The 15,248-nt window shown below is 35.2% G+C and overlaps 2 protein-coding genes across 3 annotated transcripts in view; both read left to right on the top strand.

Annotated features, from left to right (window-relative positions):
- Nucleotides 1-15,248, top strand: part of LOC145667436 (facilitated trehalose transporter Tret1-like) — a 77,113-nt gene that overhangs the window by 44,921 nt on the left and 16,944 nt on the right. For both annotated transcript variants that reach the window (XM_081734916.1, XM_081734917.1), the window contains one exon: nt 6,024-6,159. In XM_081734916.1, coding sequence (XP_081591042.1) covers nt 6,024-6,159 — 136 coding nt within the window. The remainder of the gene's footprint in view (nt 1-6,023; nt 6,160-15,248) is intronic.
- On the top strand, nt 11,833-14,743 carry LOC145668791 (uncharacterized). Its single transcript, XM_081736955.1, has one exon. The coding sequence runs from the start codon at nt 12,169-12,171 to the stop codon at nt 13,993-13,995; it is 1,827 nt and encodes a 608-aa protein (XP_081593081.1). The 5' UTR covers nt 11,833-12,168; the 3' UTR covers nt 13,996-14,743.

The raw sequence follows: 15,248 nt of genomic DNA, 5'->3' as shown, positions 1-15,248 counted from the left end.
TGTAGAAACTTCATTTTTCGTGCCAGACGATTACCGAGACCTGGTGAACAAAATAATAATAATAATAATAATAATAATAATAATAATAATAATAATAATAATAATAATAATAATAATAATAATAATAATTAGCGATCGAATTAAAAAAAATAGTTCTCCATAATAGTATTCACTTAGAATATTGTTATAAAATTTAAATTTTATGGGTAAATCAGTAGACTTTGAATACATCCACAACGTATCCACTAAGTTGCGAAATTTTGTACCTCCAGACATGGGCGGCCGAAGAAAATTTTGTAGGGGGGCATCTTCAATGTTTGCTATATTAGTCTGGCATTTAATGTGCATGATTTGTTATATTACGTGTACATTTTCGTGAGCCAGGGAGGTTCATTCTTATCAAACACGGAGATTATGAAGGAGCAGATCTACTGCACAAAATATAATAAAAACATCTCTTTCGGATTTCTATCATCCCGCAGTCTAACCCCGAGACGGAAACATAAGAGATAGCCTTTTTGTTTTTAAACAAGATAGCGTGCCTAGCGAATGCTTTAAATTGTGAAGATTATATTAGTGAAAATTAAACGAATATAATTTTACAACTTAATATACATATCACTAAATGTTGAGCTCCCCGTTGCTAAGTGGTTAGCGTAAGCGCCTTTCTCGAACGAGGTTTGATTCATGGTAGGAGCTCATGTGTTTCAAATCCGACTTTAAACTGTACGTTCACGTCTTGTAGAGCTTTGCTCCTGAAAACGACGCTAAACTATAATCTAATTTAATATTACTAAATATTAAAAAATAATGACTTACCAAGGTGACGTCAATTTGGCAGTCATCAAATCCATTTTATACTTTCACTTAATCCAGTGGATATTAATATAACAATTACAAGACACACGTCATCATCTTCTCATGTATCTGCATTATTTGATTCATCCATAGATTTGTTATTTGTACGCATCATTCATTTTTGCATTTTCGGGAGGGTTCAGGGTTCTTTCTTCATTTAAAGAGTCGGTTCTCTGTATTGGAAAGAGAATCAGGGGAAGAAATATATACAAAACATGCCGCTTCCGACGCAGCACTGAAGCATTTCTTTTAGCGGTCATACCCCCCTCCCCTCTCAAGTTGTAAAGTGAGAAGGGACAGAAACATCCCAGACACTCAGGGTTCAGTTGACAATAATAAAACTATGAGTAAGTAAACATCTTGTACAGTACAAAGTCACGTTTTGCTTATTTTTGAACATTTCTGTGAATTCTACAATACAACAGCGGAAATACTAACTGGTTTTATTACTCCAACCATCGCTTCAACTAAGGATAATTCCCAACGCTCAGTGAGTCATCTAAATTTTCGTTCTTTTTCTGTTCTCCAGAGGAAATAATGAGATTTTGCCAAGATGCTAAAGTCAAGATGCTAGATGCTAGATGGGAGTGAATTATGCTAGATCTAGCACCAAGATGCTAGATATGGCTTCACTGGCGGGCTTCGATATCTACAGAACTTTCTGCCAAAGCATACAAAAAAACACAAAGCACAATAGTTTCGATAACATCTGTGTGGTCCTTCGGTAGGCTACACATCCGGTAAGAAGCTCAATCCAAAGAGTAGTTTGCACTGCACCCGTAGCCGGCTAACAAAAGACTCGTAGCCGGCTTGTATAGATAATTGAGTTCAAATTTTCAAGTATCCATTTACTGAATGCCCATATCGTGTATGCATGCATTTGCATGCATTATTTAATAAGTAAATAAAGTACACACACAATTAATTATGTCAGTGATAAACGATGTTTATTGAAAAAAAAAAACCTCTCCAAACAATGAAGATTAATCTTAGACTGGACAAATGGTTATCCTTCGTTTTCATTATCATTTGGCCATGAAACAAACGCCTGACAGATATACAACCCCTATATACAACTATGTGATGTTGGAATAACTCGTAGGGTATGATGTTTTACTTTTTCAAAAATTTCAGTACTTCTAGTGAAATGATATCTTTAGTTTTACGTCCCACTTTTATGCCGGTTAGGCTAAAGGAGACGGTGATGATGAGAAATGAATAAAATGGTGGAATGAAGAAAGTGGGAGGAAACGGGAGAACCCCGAGAAAACCCACGAGCATGGTGTTTGTCCACCACAAAGTTCACATGGCGCGATCTGGGATCAAACCAGGGACCCCATGCACCGGAGGTGAACGTCCTACCACTGAGCCACCGCGCCCCCACAGTACTTCTTGTGTATCCCTATAAATACAATAAAGAACTAATGGCCATGTTTTTTTTTTTTTTTTTACAAAAATATTCAATTAGAACTGGACAATTTACATAAAATTTGGAATCGACAAATGAAAACGGCACATTTCTAGCACTTGTGGGTTCGAGGTCTCATTGTTGAAAGGATTGGAGACAAACATATAAACTTTTCTGTGAGGAGAAATATATACGCGTAAATCTAGTATTTTAATATATAGATAATAATTGGAATAATTTTATTTTCGAGTGCTATTTTTTAATATTCGCAATATTGAAATTTTTGAACTTGAATTTTTGAACCGTGTTTGAAAAAAAAAAGATATCATTACTAGTAAAATTAACCTAATACAAACATATTTTTTTTCAATTTTTCCAGAAAATCGAAAAAAAACGTTTTTTTTTAAAAAAAAACAGGTTCAAAATTTCCGGAAATTTGACAAAACTAGTTCAGATACACTTGTACTTTGCCCAGCATTAAACTCTGATCTTAGTTCCGACGCAGTTCGCCGCCTGTTCTATTTTACCAATCTGCCCAGACTAGAACGTTCCACATCTGTAATGAGGTGGGGGCACCCAACCCCTCGACATTTGGACGTCTTTTCCCCTTGGTTTCGCCACTTGCTGAAGACAATCACCACAGCACTCCTCGAACACCTGACAAGTCCTGCAGTTTCCGAAATACTCGTGCCGAGTGTTTCTGTGCGAGCACTTTCTTCGAAATAATATTAAAAATTATAGAAAAATTTTCGAGACATTCGAGTCGAGTCGAGATTTTTAGCAGCTGTCTCGACTCGACTCGAGTCTCGACTCGAAAATTCGAGTCGAGAAATACGTTTGTCTCGACTCGTCTCGAATTTTACAAAGTGTGTCTCGACTCGAATCTCGACTCGAATTCGAGTCGAGTCGAGTCGAGATTCGAGACATGTCTCGACTCGTGCGCATCCCTACACGGAAGACACCGAGGGAACCCGAAAGGAGACGGACCTCACAAAAGGACCCGAAGAGGACACATAAAAGCTCAACCACGGAGGGACCTGGCATCAGTCGACCAACTGATCAACTAACCATCACCTGCTCTGAGGTCGCATTTGACTAGGAGTACACCTTTCCTAAACCCTATGTCGCACTGGACTAGGGATCCCAACTATAACTGAAAACCTTGCGAGGCTGCCTTGAGCTGAGGGTGTTATCCACAATTTCACCTATAAACTTTGCCAGTGTTCTGTATGCTGCCATGAATGGAAGGGACACCCGGCAAAACATCGATATCCCTTCATCTGGTCATTAAGGAAAGACACTACTTAATCTTAAAATTAAAGACATTTATAATTAGAATTTTGTAATAAATGGTGAAGGGATAAAACACTCGCCCGGACCGCCATTTAGTCTCTACCTACAAAATCATTTCAATATCCCTAACTGCACAATTACATAGCAGGCATATGCCTATCATGTTCCTTCGGGTACATGGGAATGTGTCCAGTATGTGCCTTATGTACCTCTGAGAAAGAAATCACATGGATGGCAAGTGATAGTCACAGTCTATGTCCGCCCTTAGACACATGCCTCGCATGCACGAGGGGAACGTGCCTAGTATATTCTAGGTATGTTCCCCATGCCGTAAGCGTCAAAGAACCACAAAATTACTACCCCAAAAATATGTTAAATCGCCTATATGCGTAATGTGTTTACATTAAGATGAGTGTAAAAAAACACTTTAAACAAGTACAAAAAATGGAGGCTGGGCGCTTAGATTTTTCTCCAATCCCAAAAAACGGATGAGTTTTTGTGATTAAGAGATTATTAAGCGGGGGACGAATATAGAACCTGAAAATCCAGTGGTATCCGCTAAAATCGTGTAATATGGCAACCCTAAATGGTTTCCTTCTTGCTCTTCTTCACAATATAATCCTTTACTAACTTTCGTACATACTTTTCTCAGCTTCGTCCGCATTTATTGAGAGCGGTACTAGATTACTTAATCTATTTTGGCCCATTGTGCTTCTCAAATAGATTTCTCTTAACTTAATAAATTTCAGTTTTGAGAACGACCTCTCCGCAGAACTAACAGGGACAGGGAGCGTCAAAAACAACAAATATTCGGTTATAAGTTCTGAAAAGCTAGATGCCAATGACATATTTCACAATTAAAAGCCTTGTTAGGTCAAACACAGAATTCTGAACACTTATTTCAAATTTAAGCTGTTTCACAAAGCAAATTACTTCCACCGGAAACGAAGAACCAATATCTTCTTTGTTCGCGGTGCTTGAACTACACGTCAAGCCTCCCAAAGATAACTGAAAAAAGCGGAGTGTCGATAAAACATTGATGACTAGTACAAAACTGAAAAGCAAGTTGATTCGATCTATTAGGAGGCAAGGGTGAAGGCCCCCTTGGAAGTGTCGCTCCCCGCATTGCAGGGTTTCGCGCCATAGTAGTTACGCTCCTGTCAACCATCTATTTAAACTGTGCCCCTGCTGGCATTGCTATCAATGTGTGTTTTCCCATATGTTTCTCCAAAAAGGAAGGACAAGTTGCTGGTTCCAAGATCTTTCAATTGTGGGATGCAGAAGCATTGTCACAATGAATTATTTCACGCACTGCGCTGTGCACTGTCTTGTTAGCCATTCTAAATAGCCTACGATTTTTAGTCATCAATACCAAAGGACGGAATGACAAATTGGCAACACAGCCGTGGTCATTTACTTTTTTGCCTTAAGCAAAAAGAGAGTTTCCCCCGTAAGAGGGCGGCAGGGGTCGGGCGAAATATGATTCACATATTTTCCGAGGGCACGCTTGAAATAGAAAGACTCTAACAGTGTATATTTTTCATTAATGAATAAATAAATAATGAACTCCAGCAGAATAAAAAAAATATTTTATATCAACTGAATCAAGTCGGCATTGGCAAAAAATGCCGTACTTTTTAATGCCATGAAAATAAATTTTGCTCGATTTTCTCGAAAACTACACATCAGAATTTAACCTGAAGCATGTCATTTTGCTCAGTTTGATGTGATGTGTCGATTAAAACGTGTTTTATTCTTGATAAATATCATAATAAAACAAAAATTAAAAGTTAAATTGGTAAATTACAATCAAAATGAATTATAGCTATTAATCTGTTGTCTTTCTTTGACACAATGAAGAGTTTGATTACTTTATACTTAAGCATCAGTTTCACCTTAATAGATGGAGTGGTATCATGCAGGTCAATTTTTAGTTGTTTTTTTTTTTTGTCTATTTCCTCGAAAACTACGCATAAGGGTCTACACCAGGCGCGCAGCCAGAAAATGAAATGTTTGAGTTTTACGTCCCACGATTATGTCGGTTAGGCTAAAGGAGACTGTGATGATGAAATAATGAATGAAATGGTGGATTGAAGAAAGTGGGAGGAAACGGGAGAACCCCGAGGAAACTCACGCACACGGTGTTTGTCCACCACAAAGTTCACTTGGCGGGAGCTGGGATTGAACCCGGGAGATTACGAAGTGATACGGTATGCGGTGGTATGCCATACCGCCTCTGGTTTTTCAGTAATGAGGACATATCGTCTCTGGTTTTTCAGTGATCAAGACATTACTTAAATAGCCGGTATGTTGAGTTAAAATCGTAATAAAACATACCGCCTGTGCTTTTTCCTCACTTCGAACACTGTTTATAACCATATATTTTGATTCGTGATTTGTCTCTTTTATACTGAAGGATATAACTGTGCGACATTAAATTTAAGATTTGATTTTTTTTTTCTAGTGAGAAGAAAGATGCAAAGACTGGAGTTGAACTTCAAGTACTTGGTGCCACTGTAGACGATGATAAAGTAATTCCAGACTTCACAGAAGAGGAACCATTGCCCACACATGGAGTCATAAAGAGCGTTGTCCCACAGGTAAATATTATGCAGTATTTTCCTTCATCAAGACATTTACTAATAAAAATTTATATGATATGCTGTATATATTATCTACATTTACTGAAAAGGTATGGATTCCTTAATACTCCGTAAGTTGGTTATCAGTCTCTTGGAAGTTGTGTCGCATTCCAGCAAATCTATTTGTATACTGTTAATGTACTTCTTTAGGTTGGACATGGGAAACATGTTAAGCTGTACATTCAAAAGTAAACGTGCTGATTCATTCCTTTTAGATGACTTATCAAGTTTCCGAATGGCAATAAAGCCAAAGAGAAAGTTAAAAGAACCCAACCATTGAGAGCGGTTTGTTCCAAAATACAGAAGAGTTGAGTTGAGTTGATTTTGAGTTTAACGTCCCGTTCAGCAGCGAGGCTATATGAGACGTGGACCTACTGATTAACGTGGAATCCGAACCACATGAGCTCCCGCCGGGAACCGAACCCGGGTCTCCCACGCCACAGGCGCGTACGCTAACCACTTAACCACAGAGGAGCTCTCAAAATACAGAAGAGATTGGTACTCTTTGTCGCAATTTTTGCCTCTTGTCCGAGCGCCATTCATGCTCTACAATTTGAAGTTGAGATCAGACCAGATGGATTTGAGTTGAATTTTAACGTCTTTTCATTTGACTAAGCTTATATTACACATGAAATCTACACCTTGACATGGGATTCGAACGGGAATCAAACCCGAGTCGCCCGTGTACTATAACCTTATAACCATAAAGGGGTTTCCAGACGGATTTATGAAGCTATGGATAATTTTGTTATCTTCACAAACTCGAAATGTTTTCATTTTGGAGACCAACGATCATATTATAAGTGCGCCACAGATGACAAGATCGACGGAAAATATGTGAACTAAAAACAGTGTTGCAAATTTATGAACTCTACTGTTGTTATAAGAACTATATTGTGCTATTAATGCAGAAAAAAAGACGTTTAATTTTTTTGTGTTCATGTTATTCCCTTCCCCTTTATTGTCGAGTCGTACTCGAGAAATATACCCTTTTCTTTGTCGGCTGAACAATGAGGAGGCCTATATAGCTATAATGAATATAAATACAATTGGTTATGATATACTCTTTTTTATTTGAGTTTAGCGTCCGTTTCAGCAGCAAGAGTATGTGGGTCGCGGACCTACAGGTTAACTTGGGATCCGAACCACTTGAGCTCCTACCGGGATTCGAACCGGGGTCTTCCGCGCCAAAGGCGCGTACGCTATCCACATAGACACAAGGGTGTTCTACAGTGAATTATGAATAAAACTGGTTCCTAAACTTTTTAAACTCTCTTAATCTATAGGTAATTTTTTATTTCATTTAGTATGCTTCAACAAGATTTGTTTTCTAGCCAGGAAAGGAACTGAGCGAACGTTATAGCAAGGGAATGTAAGCGAGTATTATGAGGCAGCTTAACTTAGGATTGAAAACATAAGCTCCCACAGGGAGTCAACCCATTACCTATTTAAACAATGTGAGAAGACAATCATTTAGTCATGATGGAGTATATTGCTTCTCTGGAATAGTTATTTAAGTAAGTGCATTATATTACACAACAATTGAATGATTTTGCGAACAATAGGATTGTGTTATGTCAAAATAAAGATGCTGTGTTTATAGTAATTTAAGATTTAAGTTGATTTGAATTTCGTTTTTCTGTGTTTTATTGTTTTTTTTTAAGATAAAATGAAACAATGTCCCACATGATAAAGGATTACCCACAATTTGCATTCACAACGAAAATACAATTTTTTATTAAAATAATAAGAAATACAAATATATTTCCGAGTATATATATATATATATATATATATATATATATATATATATATATATATATATATATATATATATATATATATATATATATATATATATATATATATATATATCAGAACATACGAATCCTTATTTCAAAATAGAACTCTAATAATTATACGAAATTTTGTTCGTTCCTTCGAATTCCCTATAGAAAACATACTTGAAAACATGCTACTCGCAGGAATGCGAGGGAAATCCGATATTTTAAAAGGGAAATGCTTAACGAACAAATGTAGGGTAGTACATAGCTCGTGCCTAGGCGGTTATCGGCGGGAGCACGTGTGGTTCGGACTCCTCATTAACCTGTAGGTCCACGTCCCATAATGTCTCGCTGCTGAAAAAGACGCTAAATATTAAAAAAAAAAAAAAATCAATCAATCAAAAATATAGGCTAGTGGTTAGCGATCTTCTTTCTTAATGTGATGATCCCAGATTTAAATCCGAAGACTATCTGTCCTGTCTGAGGTTTCTCCAGATGCTTTCCTCAAGTTCCATCAAGTAAATAAATGATATTTTTTAGTGCAGCCACTGGGTCAACTTCCTTCAACTTCGTCTTATATTGTTATAGGTTGTTTCTGTTTTCAGTATAAATTGGTGTCTCAGGCTGTATCAGGAAGTTTGTTAAATAAATAAATCAAATATTAGTGTTCAATACATGTATTGAATGTACAGTATTTTAAAACATTTGAAGCACCCCGGGTAGTAATGGTGAACTCAACAAAGAGTTACATTGGGAAAAATGCATTTTAAAGTTTCTTCACAATGAAGAACTCTACAAAACGTACTTCTTTCAGTTAGTTATTATTATTATTATTATTATTATTATTATTATTATTATTATTATTATTATTATTATTATTATTATTATTATTATTATTATTATTATTATTATTATTATTGAAATTTCTGTTATGATTATTGTACGTTGGACAAAGAAATAACCTGGCAAGATGTTGAGTTTGTCCTTAAATTTGAAACGCCTCATACTGTATGTAGTAAATTTGTATGAAATTAAAATAGTTGTTGAAAGTAATCAAAAGAGTCTTGTAAATACCAAGTTTTCTTAAAATACACACAATGCTCCAAATATGTTCTGAAATTTAGAACAAATTTGCTTTATAATATTGTAGTACCTTTCTCCATCACTCCGTCCACGTAGAGAAATGTTCTCAACTTTGCAACACTATTTTTCAGACTACAAGAAAGTGTCAACTAATAGGAGTTGCAAACACACTACCCATACCCACCCCCAACACGACTATCAACAGAGATGAGTTGCCACATTTAACATTAAGATACCCAACACAGGACGGCTGCCGACGAAAGAACAAACCATGTGGTGTGCTTCAGTTTCTCTTCTAAGTCTGTAGAGCTCAGATGACACGTTTGCCTCAAAAGTTACGGTTCATTTCGTTCTTCTCAGCAGAAAAAAAAGGAGGGGAAAGAAAGGAAAAGGAATAATAATAATAATAATAATAATAATAATAATAATAATAATAATAATAATAATAATAATAATAATAATAATAATAATAATAAAACTTATAAACAGGAAATTAGTTGTAAGGGTCGTAAGCAAGAGGGGGTCGTGATATAAAATAAATAGATTGAGGAAGCCTAGTCTACTGCATCATTAAGTTTTTCGTAGTCCGTGGTCTTTGTTTTAACGAAGTGCATGGGAAATTAAATCAATTATAATAATGGAACAGCAAAATACATACCTTAACGTGCCGGTATATAAAAAGAGTAAAGAACTCATACAAATGGCTACACGGAAGATAGATACTAACAGACATGCGCTAGTCTGAAAATAGTTTTACAAAATAAACAAATTTTGTATCTAGTACCAACACAATATTAAATGATCTTGAGTAAAAAGACTCTTTCGTCCTTCTACTTTTTGACGTTTAGATAAAATGAAGAGAGAAGGGACGGGGAAGAGGGGTAGGGTTTCAACGTGGCAACAGCGACTTGCCAAACAGAAAGCGGAAAGTGTTCTGACCGCCTAGTTGATCCTAGCGCCACTACTGAAAGTGGAGTTCACACATCACGTCATCTGCGTCTTACCATAACAAATAACGATCAGATTCATTTGCAAAGCGTAATGAAAAGGAAAAGGTAAGATTTAAATCTTGGTCTGGTTCCACTGCTTGCTGGCCAACTTTCATTTGCTCGGGAATGTAGTCATTTTACTAACTCACAAGTAGGGTCATCTTTGGTATTCGCTACTCAGAGGGATGGGGCAGCATGGATGTTCTGGGTATTTTGTAGAACTGATAATGTTATCTGAATCTATTTTCATAGGCGAGAAGTTACAACACTTAAATCTTGGTGTCCGAATGACTAACTAAGATATTCAGTACATGCAATGTCTTTTACGGTATTCACTACGTCTCGGAACCAATAGCCCTAACATTCCCTCATCAGGAGGATCATGTCAATCTACGAGTGTGCCTTTGATACACGTCTCGTTACTTATTGGAAGGCCTCTTAAAGCAATATACCTTAACAACCCTATAATATGGTATGTCATTTTCATTTATTTATTTATTTAAAAAAAAGTATTTTACTCTAGACGGAAGTTCTTCTTGGACGAATATCTTTAAAATGACTCAGGGGACTTTGAACATACTTGATTTTAAAAAAATAATTAACATTAATATAATTTACCTAAGTTATTCCTCATGAAGAAATCTACAAAGGATAGTTTGCTTTCAAAGATGAGTTTTTAAAAATATATTTTTAAATGCAACTTCAATGATTTTATTCTGATTCATTAATATATATTTCATTAATTGTCCTAAAATATGGCATAATCATTTTCTAATGAAAACATACACAAGTGATAGTCGCCATACAAGATAATTTTCCATTATATTTTCATAGTATGAACCTCAATTTTAAACGTTGTTTTTATGTTCACATATGACTTACATGCTCTCCGCGTATATAAATAAATCTATAAACATTACTCTTTCTTCCTGAATTCCTGAGTTTTACCTGTAAAGTTTAATTAGAGTGGATGCTGGTCAAGCTTCAACACACCACATTTTGCAAAATTTACACATAAAATTCAATACTTTGTATAGGAAGATGATCATTACAAATGCTTTACGACGGTTACGACAAGTGAGTGTATATGAAAAATGATTGCACTAGGAACTATTTTTCGCTGACGGGGGTACTTCTGCAGTGTACAAAAGATATATTTTATGTTTACATGCATAATATTACTAGTGTGAAACCATTACAAGTGGTATAGAAACTCGTAACACTGCAAAAACCCACATAGTTCACTATCTTTACTTATGTGCAAACCTAGGTCGCTGACGTGCCTGTTCCCTGCGGACATCCCTTCCCACTTACCTTTACTCACTTAACTTCGCCCTGCCCTGACTCGATTAGACAAGTTTCGTACGTTTTAGTGACCACAGGTTAGTTTTGTGTTTTGCACTATATTTTTATAAGATATGTCCGGACGTATTTATATGCAAATTGCGAACAAATTGTCATTTTCAAGAGTTACTTCTGATAGTCCCGTTGTACTTCATCCAGGCGAATTGAGATATTGTTATGTCACCCAGTGCAAATCTTTTAGAGGACAATAAGAAGGAAATTTGTGAAAAAATGCAATTTTACAATTATTTCGAGTGGTGTACCTAAACTTCACCTGCACGTTAAACTGTTCTCTTATTCTTAATCTGCAACTAATTTTCTTTGTATAGTGTAAACCATATGTTTGATTTTAAATTTTTTACAATCAAAATTTGTTGGTTTTGAGCTTCATGTCTGGGAAGAAAGAAAAGAAATAAATGTTGTGAGGTGAATATTCTGTGATGTGAACAGCACTATTAAACTGTCAGCGTTAAGTACATTGGAATGTTCGTAGTAAAAGGTAACAGAATATATGATATAAAAATATCTAAAGGAAGTATGAAGTATTAAAATTAAGAGTTATATATTTAGCGTACTATGGTATTATTATTTTGGAAGTTGTACTATAAGATGCATAAAATCAGAAAATTTCTTCTTGTTTATAATCGTTTCACATATACTTACAACTGTACTAATGGTAGAAAATTAAGTGACGATGCAAAATGAGAAGATCCTGGGTTTAGATTGCTTCTAGATAATCGAGCCAAATGATAGTTCATGATTAGGCAATGCAAGGGAGGGAAAACGTTGAACATATATCACATGCAACTAGTGGTAGTAATACATCTGATGAAATTCTTCAGTTAACTCCACACTCAGTAAGTTCATACAGAAATATACTAAGTTATTTGTTAGATACGACCTCAGGTGAAAGAGCTAAAAATAGTGAAGTATCGAAAAGTAATACTAAAGATAAAGAAACCATTCATAAAAAGAATGATGAATTATCCAGTGAATCTGATGCATCACAAACTGTATCTGATACTAACGTTCGTAGTTTGCCTACTACTGCACATCCAACTACCGATGAAAGAAAGAAGTTACCGGTTCTACCTTCAGTCCACAGGAAAGGAGATAAGAATGGCAAAAAAATTCAATATAGTACCAATAATAATTCAGATAACAAGTCTGAACAAAATGTACACGAATTACCAGAGTATGCAAAACATTGTCAGAAATCCAGTGTCCAAAGAAATGCTACTCAAAGTGGTCATGAGGTATCACAAGATAATAAAAGTCAGAGTTTGAACAAACCACAAGAAGCAATCAAGAAAGAACGCACAAAACATTATCATTATCAGTGCGTACCTGAAGAAGAAGCAGAAAATAGTAAAGATATAATCTCAATAGATAAAAATAATTCGAAGTCCTTGATGCATGCCAACAAACCCATAAATACTGTTGCAAGTGAAAGCTCGAAAGGAAGTCAAACATACAAGGAATGTGACTTGAAGGGAGGCATTACAATATCACGTAAAACTGAAGATAGCAGGGAGACTGTTAACCAAGAAAATGTGAAGACAAAAAATAAACAGCTTCAAGTTCCTTGCAAAAAAGTACAATCCATCAGTCGAGTCTGTTCGTGCCAACTATCTACGGATCCCTGTATCACTTACCGTAGTAATATTTTACCAGAAAGTTTAGACGAGACATCAACTCGTAGCAACTATTGTGAACATCGGTGCTCTAGTACTGAAACAGAAACAATTACAGCTTGTAGCATATCGGAAATGATTCCTAACCGTAGTAGGTCTGATAGTGATATTCATAGATCGATCAATACACAAAATATCAAGCGTACTTGCTCTGTTCCAGACGAACTAGGAAGAGAAATGTATATGAATTTAAAACAACAAGCTCTTTGTAATAAACCAGAGAATTTAACCAAAACTTCAAACAAAGTACTAAGTAAAATGTGCGTGGATGAAGAAGATAGTAGGCTGTTACCAAAGAAGATTATTTTTAATTCAGTGCAAGACAAATCTCTAGAAACGCATGACGCTTCCAGATGTTTTAAGAGTTTAAATAATGAACAACGTAACAAAGCTCTTTCCGAACAAGGATTTTCAGCACAGTCTCTAACAAGAAGGCTTGAAGTATACTATTTTGATTACGGCAACTCATCATACTATTGTGTCACTGATAACCCACCTCCTGCTTTAACAGATCACTTAGTAGACAATGCAGAATATTATTCGACAAAGATTTGGGCTGAAGTATTTGGATTTCTTACTATCGGAATAGGATTTGTAACATCTTTTCTTTTGCAGTTGTTGAAATTTCTTTTGGTAAATACTATTCGTCCATTTACTGGTTTAATCCAAATTGTTAGTGATTATTTTCTGAAACCTTTGTTAGTAACAAGTTTCAACGGAATAATTCAACCTCTTTTGATATTCTTATATAATATATCAAAATCTATTCGTGATTTGTGCGAACCATTAGCAGGCAGTATTGGAGTCTGGTTGCGAGAAGTAAGTCACGTTTTCCGTGCAATTCGTCTTGCTGATGTTAACCTAGTTTCTTATAACCAACATACAAAGGAAATGATTTAATTTTGTTTGATCTTTATGTAAAAAAATGTATTTTGATCTGTGTATTAAAGAACTTATTGTACTGTGTACATTTCCTATTTATGTTTCGTAAAAGAATTTTTAAAGATTTTAAAATTGTGATTGGCTTTTTGTAAGTATTAGGTGAACCAAATGATTACTTGTATCTATTGAAGTCTTATTTTCATGTTTTATATATTTTTATGTGATATTTAATTAATTTTTGAGTTAAGGTCGAGCAAAAATGTGCGCATCTCGTAACTTAATGTAGTTTTTGAGGTGAATATTTTAATATGGCTAAGCTCCAAGCTGGCTAATCTTCCCATATAATAACTATTTTAAGTAATTGTGAAGTTTTATTGTATGATAATTAAAACTTTTTATATGATCATCCACATATAGTCGTACATTAAATTCTTTTCAACTATATTATATTGTGCATGGTATTGTAAATATTATAATCTGAAACAGTCGTTATCATGATAAATAAAATAATATGGAGCTGAATAGGGCATAAGGATGACACATTATCGAAGACAAAAACGCAAAATATAGGAAAATGTTAAAGAGGTAGGATGATGTTGAGTAAAGAATTGCGAGTGTAGTTTCTATGAAATTGTCACTATTGTAAAGAGTATGTAACCATACTGCTATTGACTATACACTATTTATAAATTTTGAAGTATGACAAATGGTTTTCATTTAAAATAGGAACTCAGTTGTAATTGTGTGATAAAATATTTTACTTAAATTTTTACACACAAATAAATACTCTAAGTATAGTCATTTCTGTGCATTTATTCTTTACAGAAGACTCTTTATCTAAAATATTGTTTGCATATATGAGTTGGTTTACATTATTAATTGTATATTCTTTCTTATGTTAGTAATCATACTAATTATACAAAAAATTTGGCTACCTACAGAGTTGAATATGCATCTATAACTTATTAAATACTTAATGAGTGCAACAAATTTGAGTTGTGTTTTTGTTTGTTTGATTATTCGAATTTGGCATCTCTTTTCAGCACAGAGACTATATGAGGCATGTACCTACAGTTTAAGGTGAAATACGAACCACCGTAATGTGCTCAAATTTTAATGCTTCCCCACCGGGAATCGATCACGTGGACCAAAGGTGCGTGCGCTAATGAGTAGACGTGCAGAGAGAACTTGTATAATGTTCTCTGCATGTAGAACTTGGTTTGATCCCAGCTTGCACCAAGTAAACTTTGTGGTGAACAAACACCCTGTGC

The sequence above is a fragment of the Thermobia domestica genome, chromosome 13 (assembly GCF_964235325.1).
Source record: "Thermobia domestica chromosome 13, izTheDome1.hap1.1, whole genome shotgun sequence".
NCBI lineage: Eukaryota > Metazoa > Arthropoda > Insecta > Zygentoma > Lepismatidae > Thermobia > Thermobia domestica.
The sequence above is the reverse complement of the archived record's forward strand: the minus strand, read 5'-3'. Positions and strand labels throughout refer to the sequence as shown.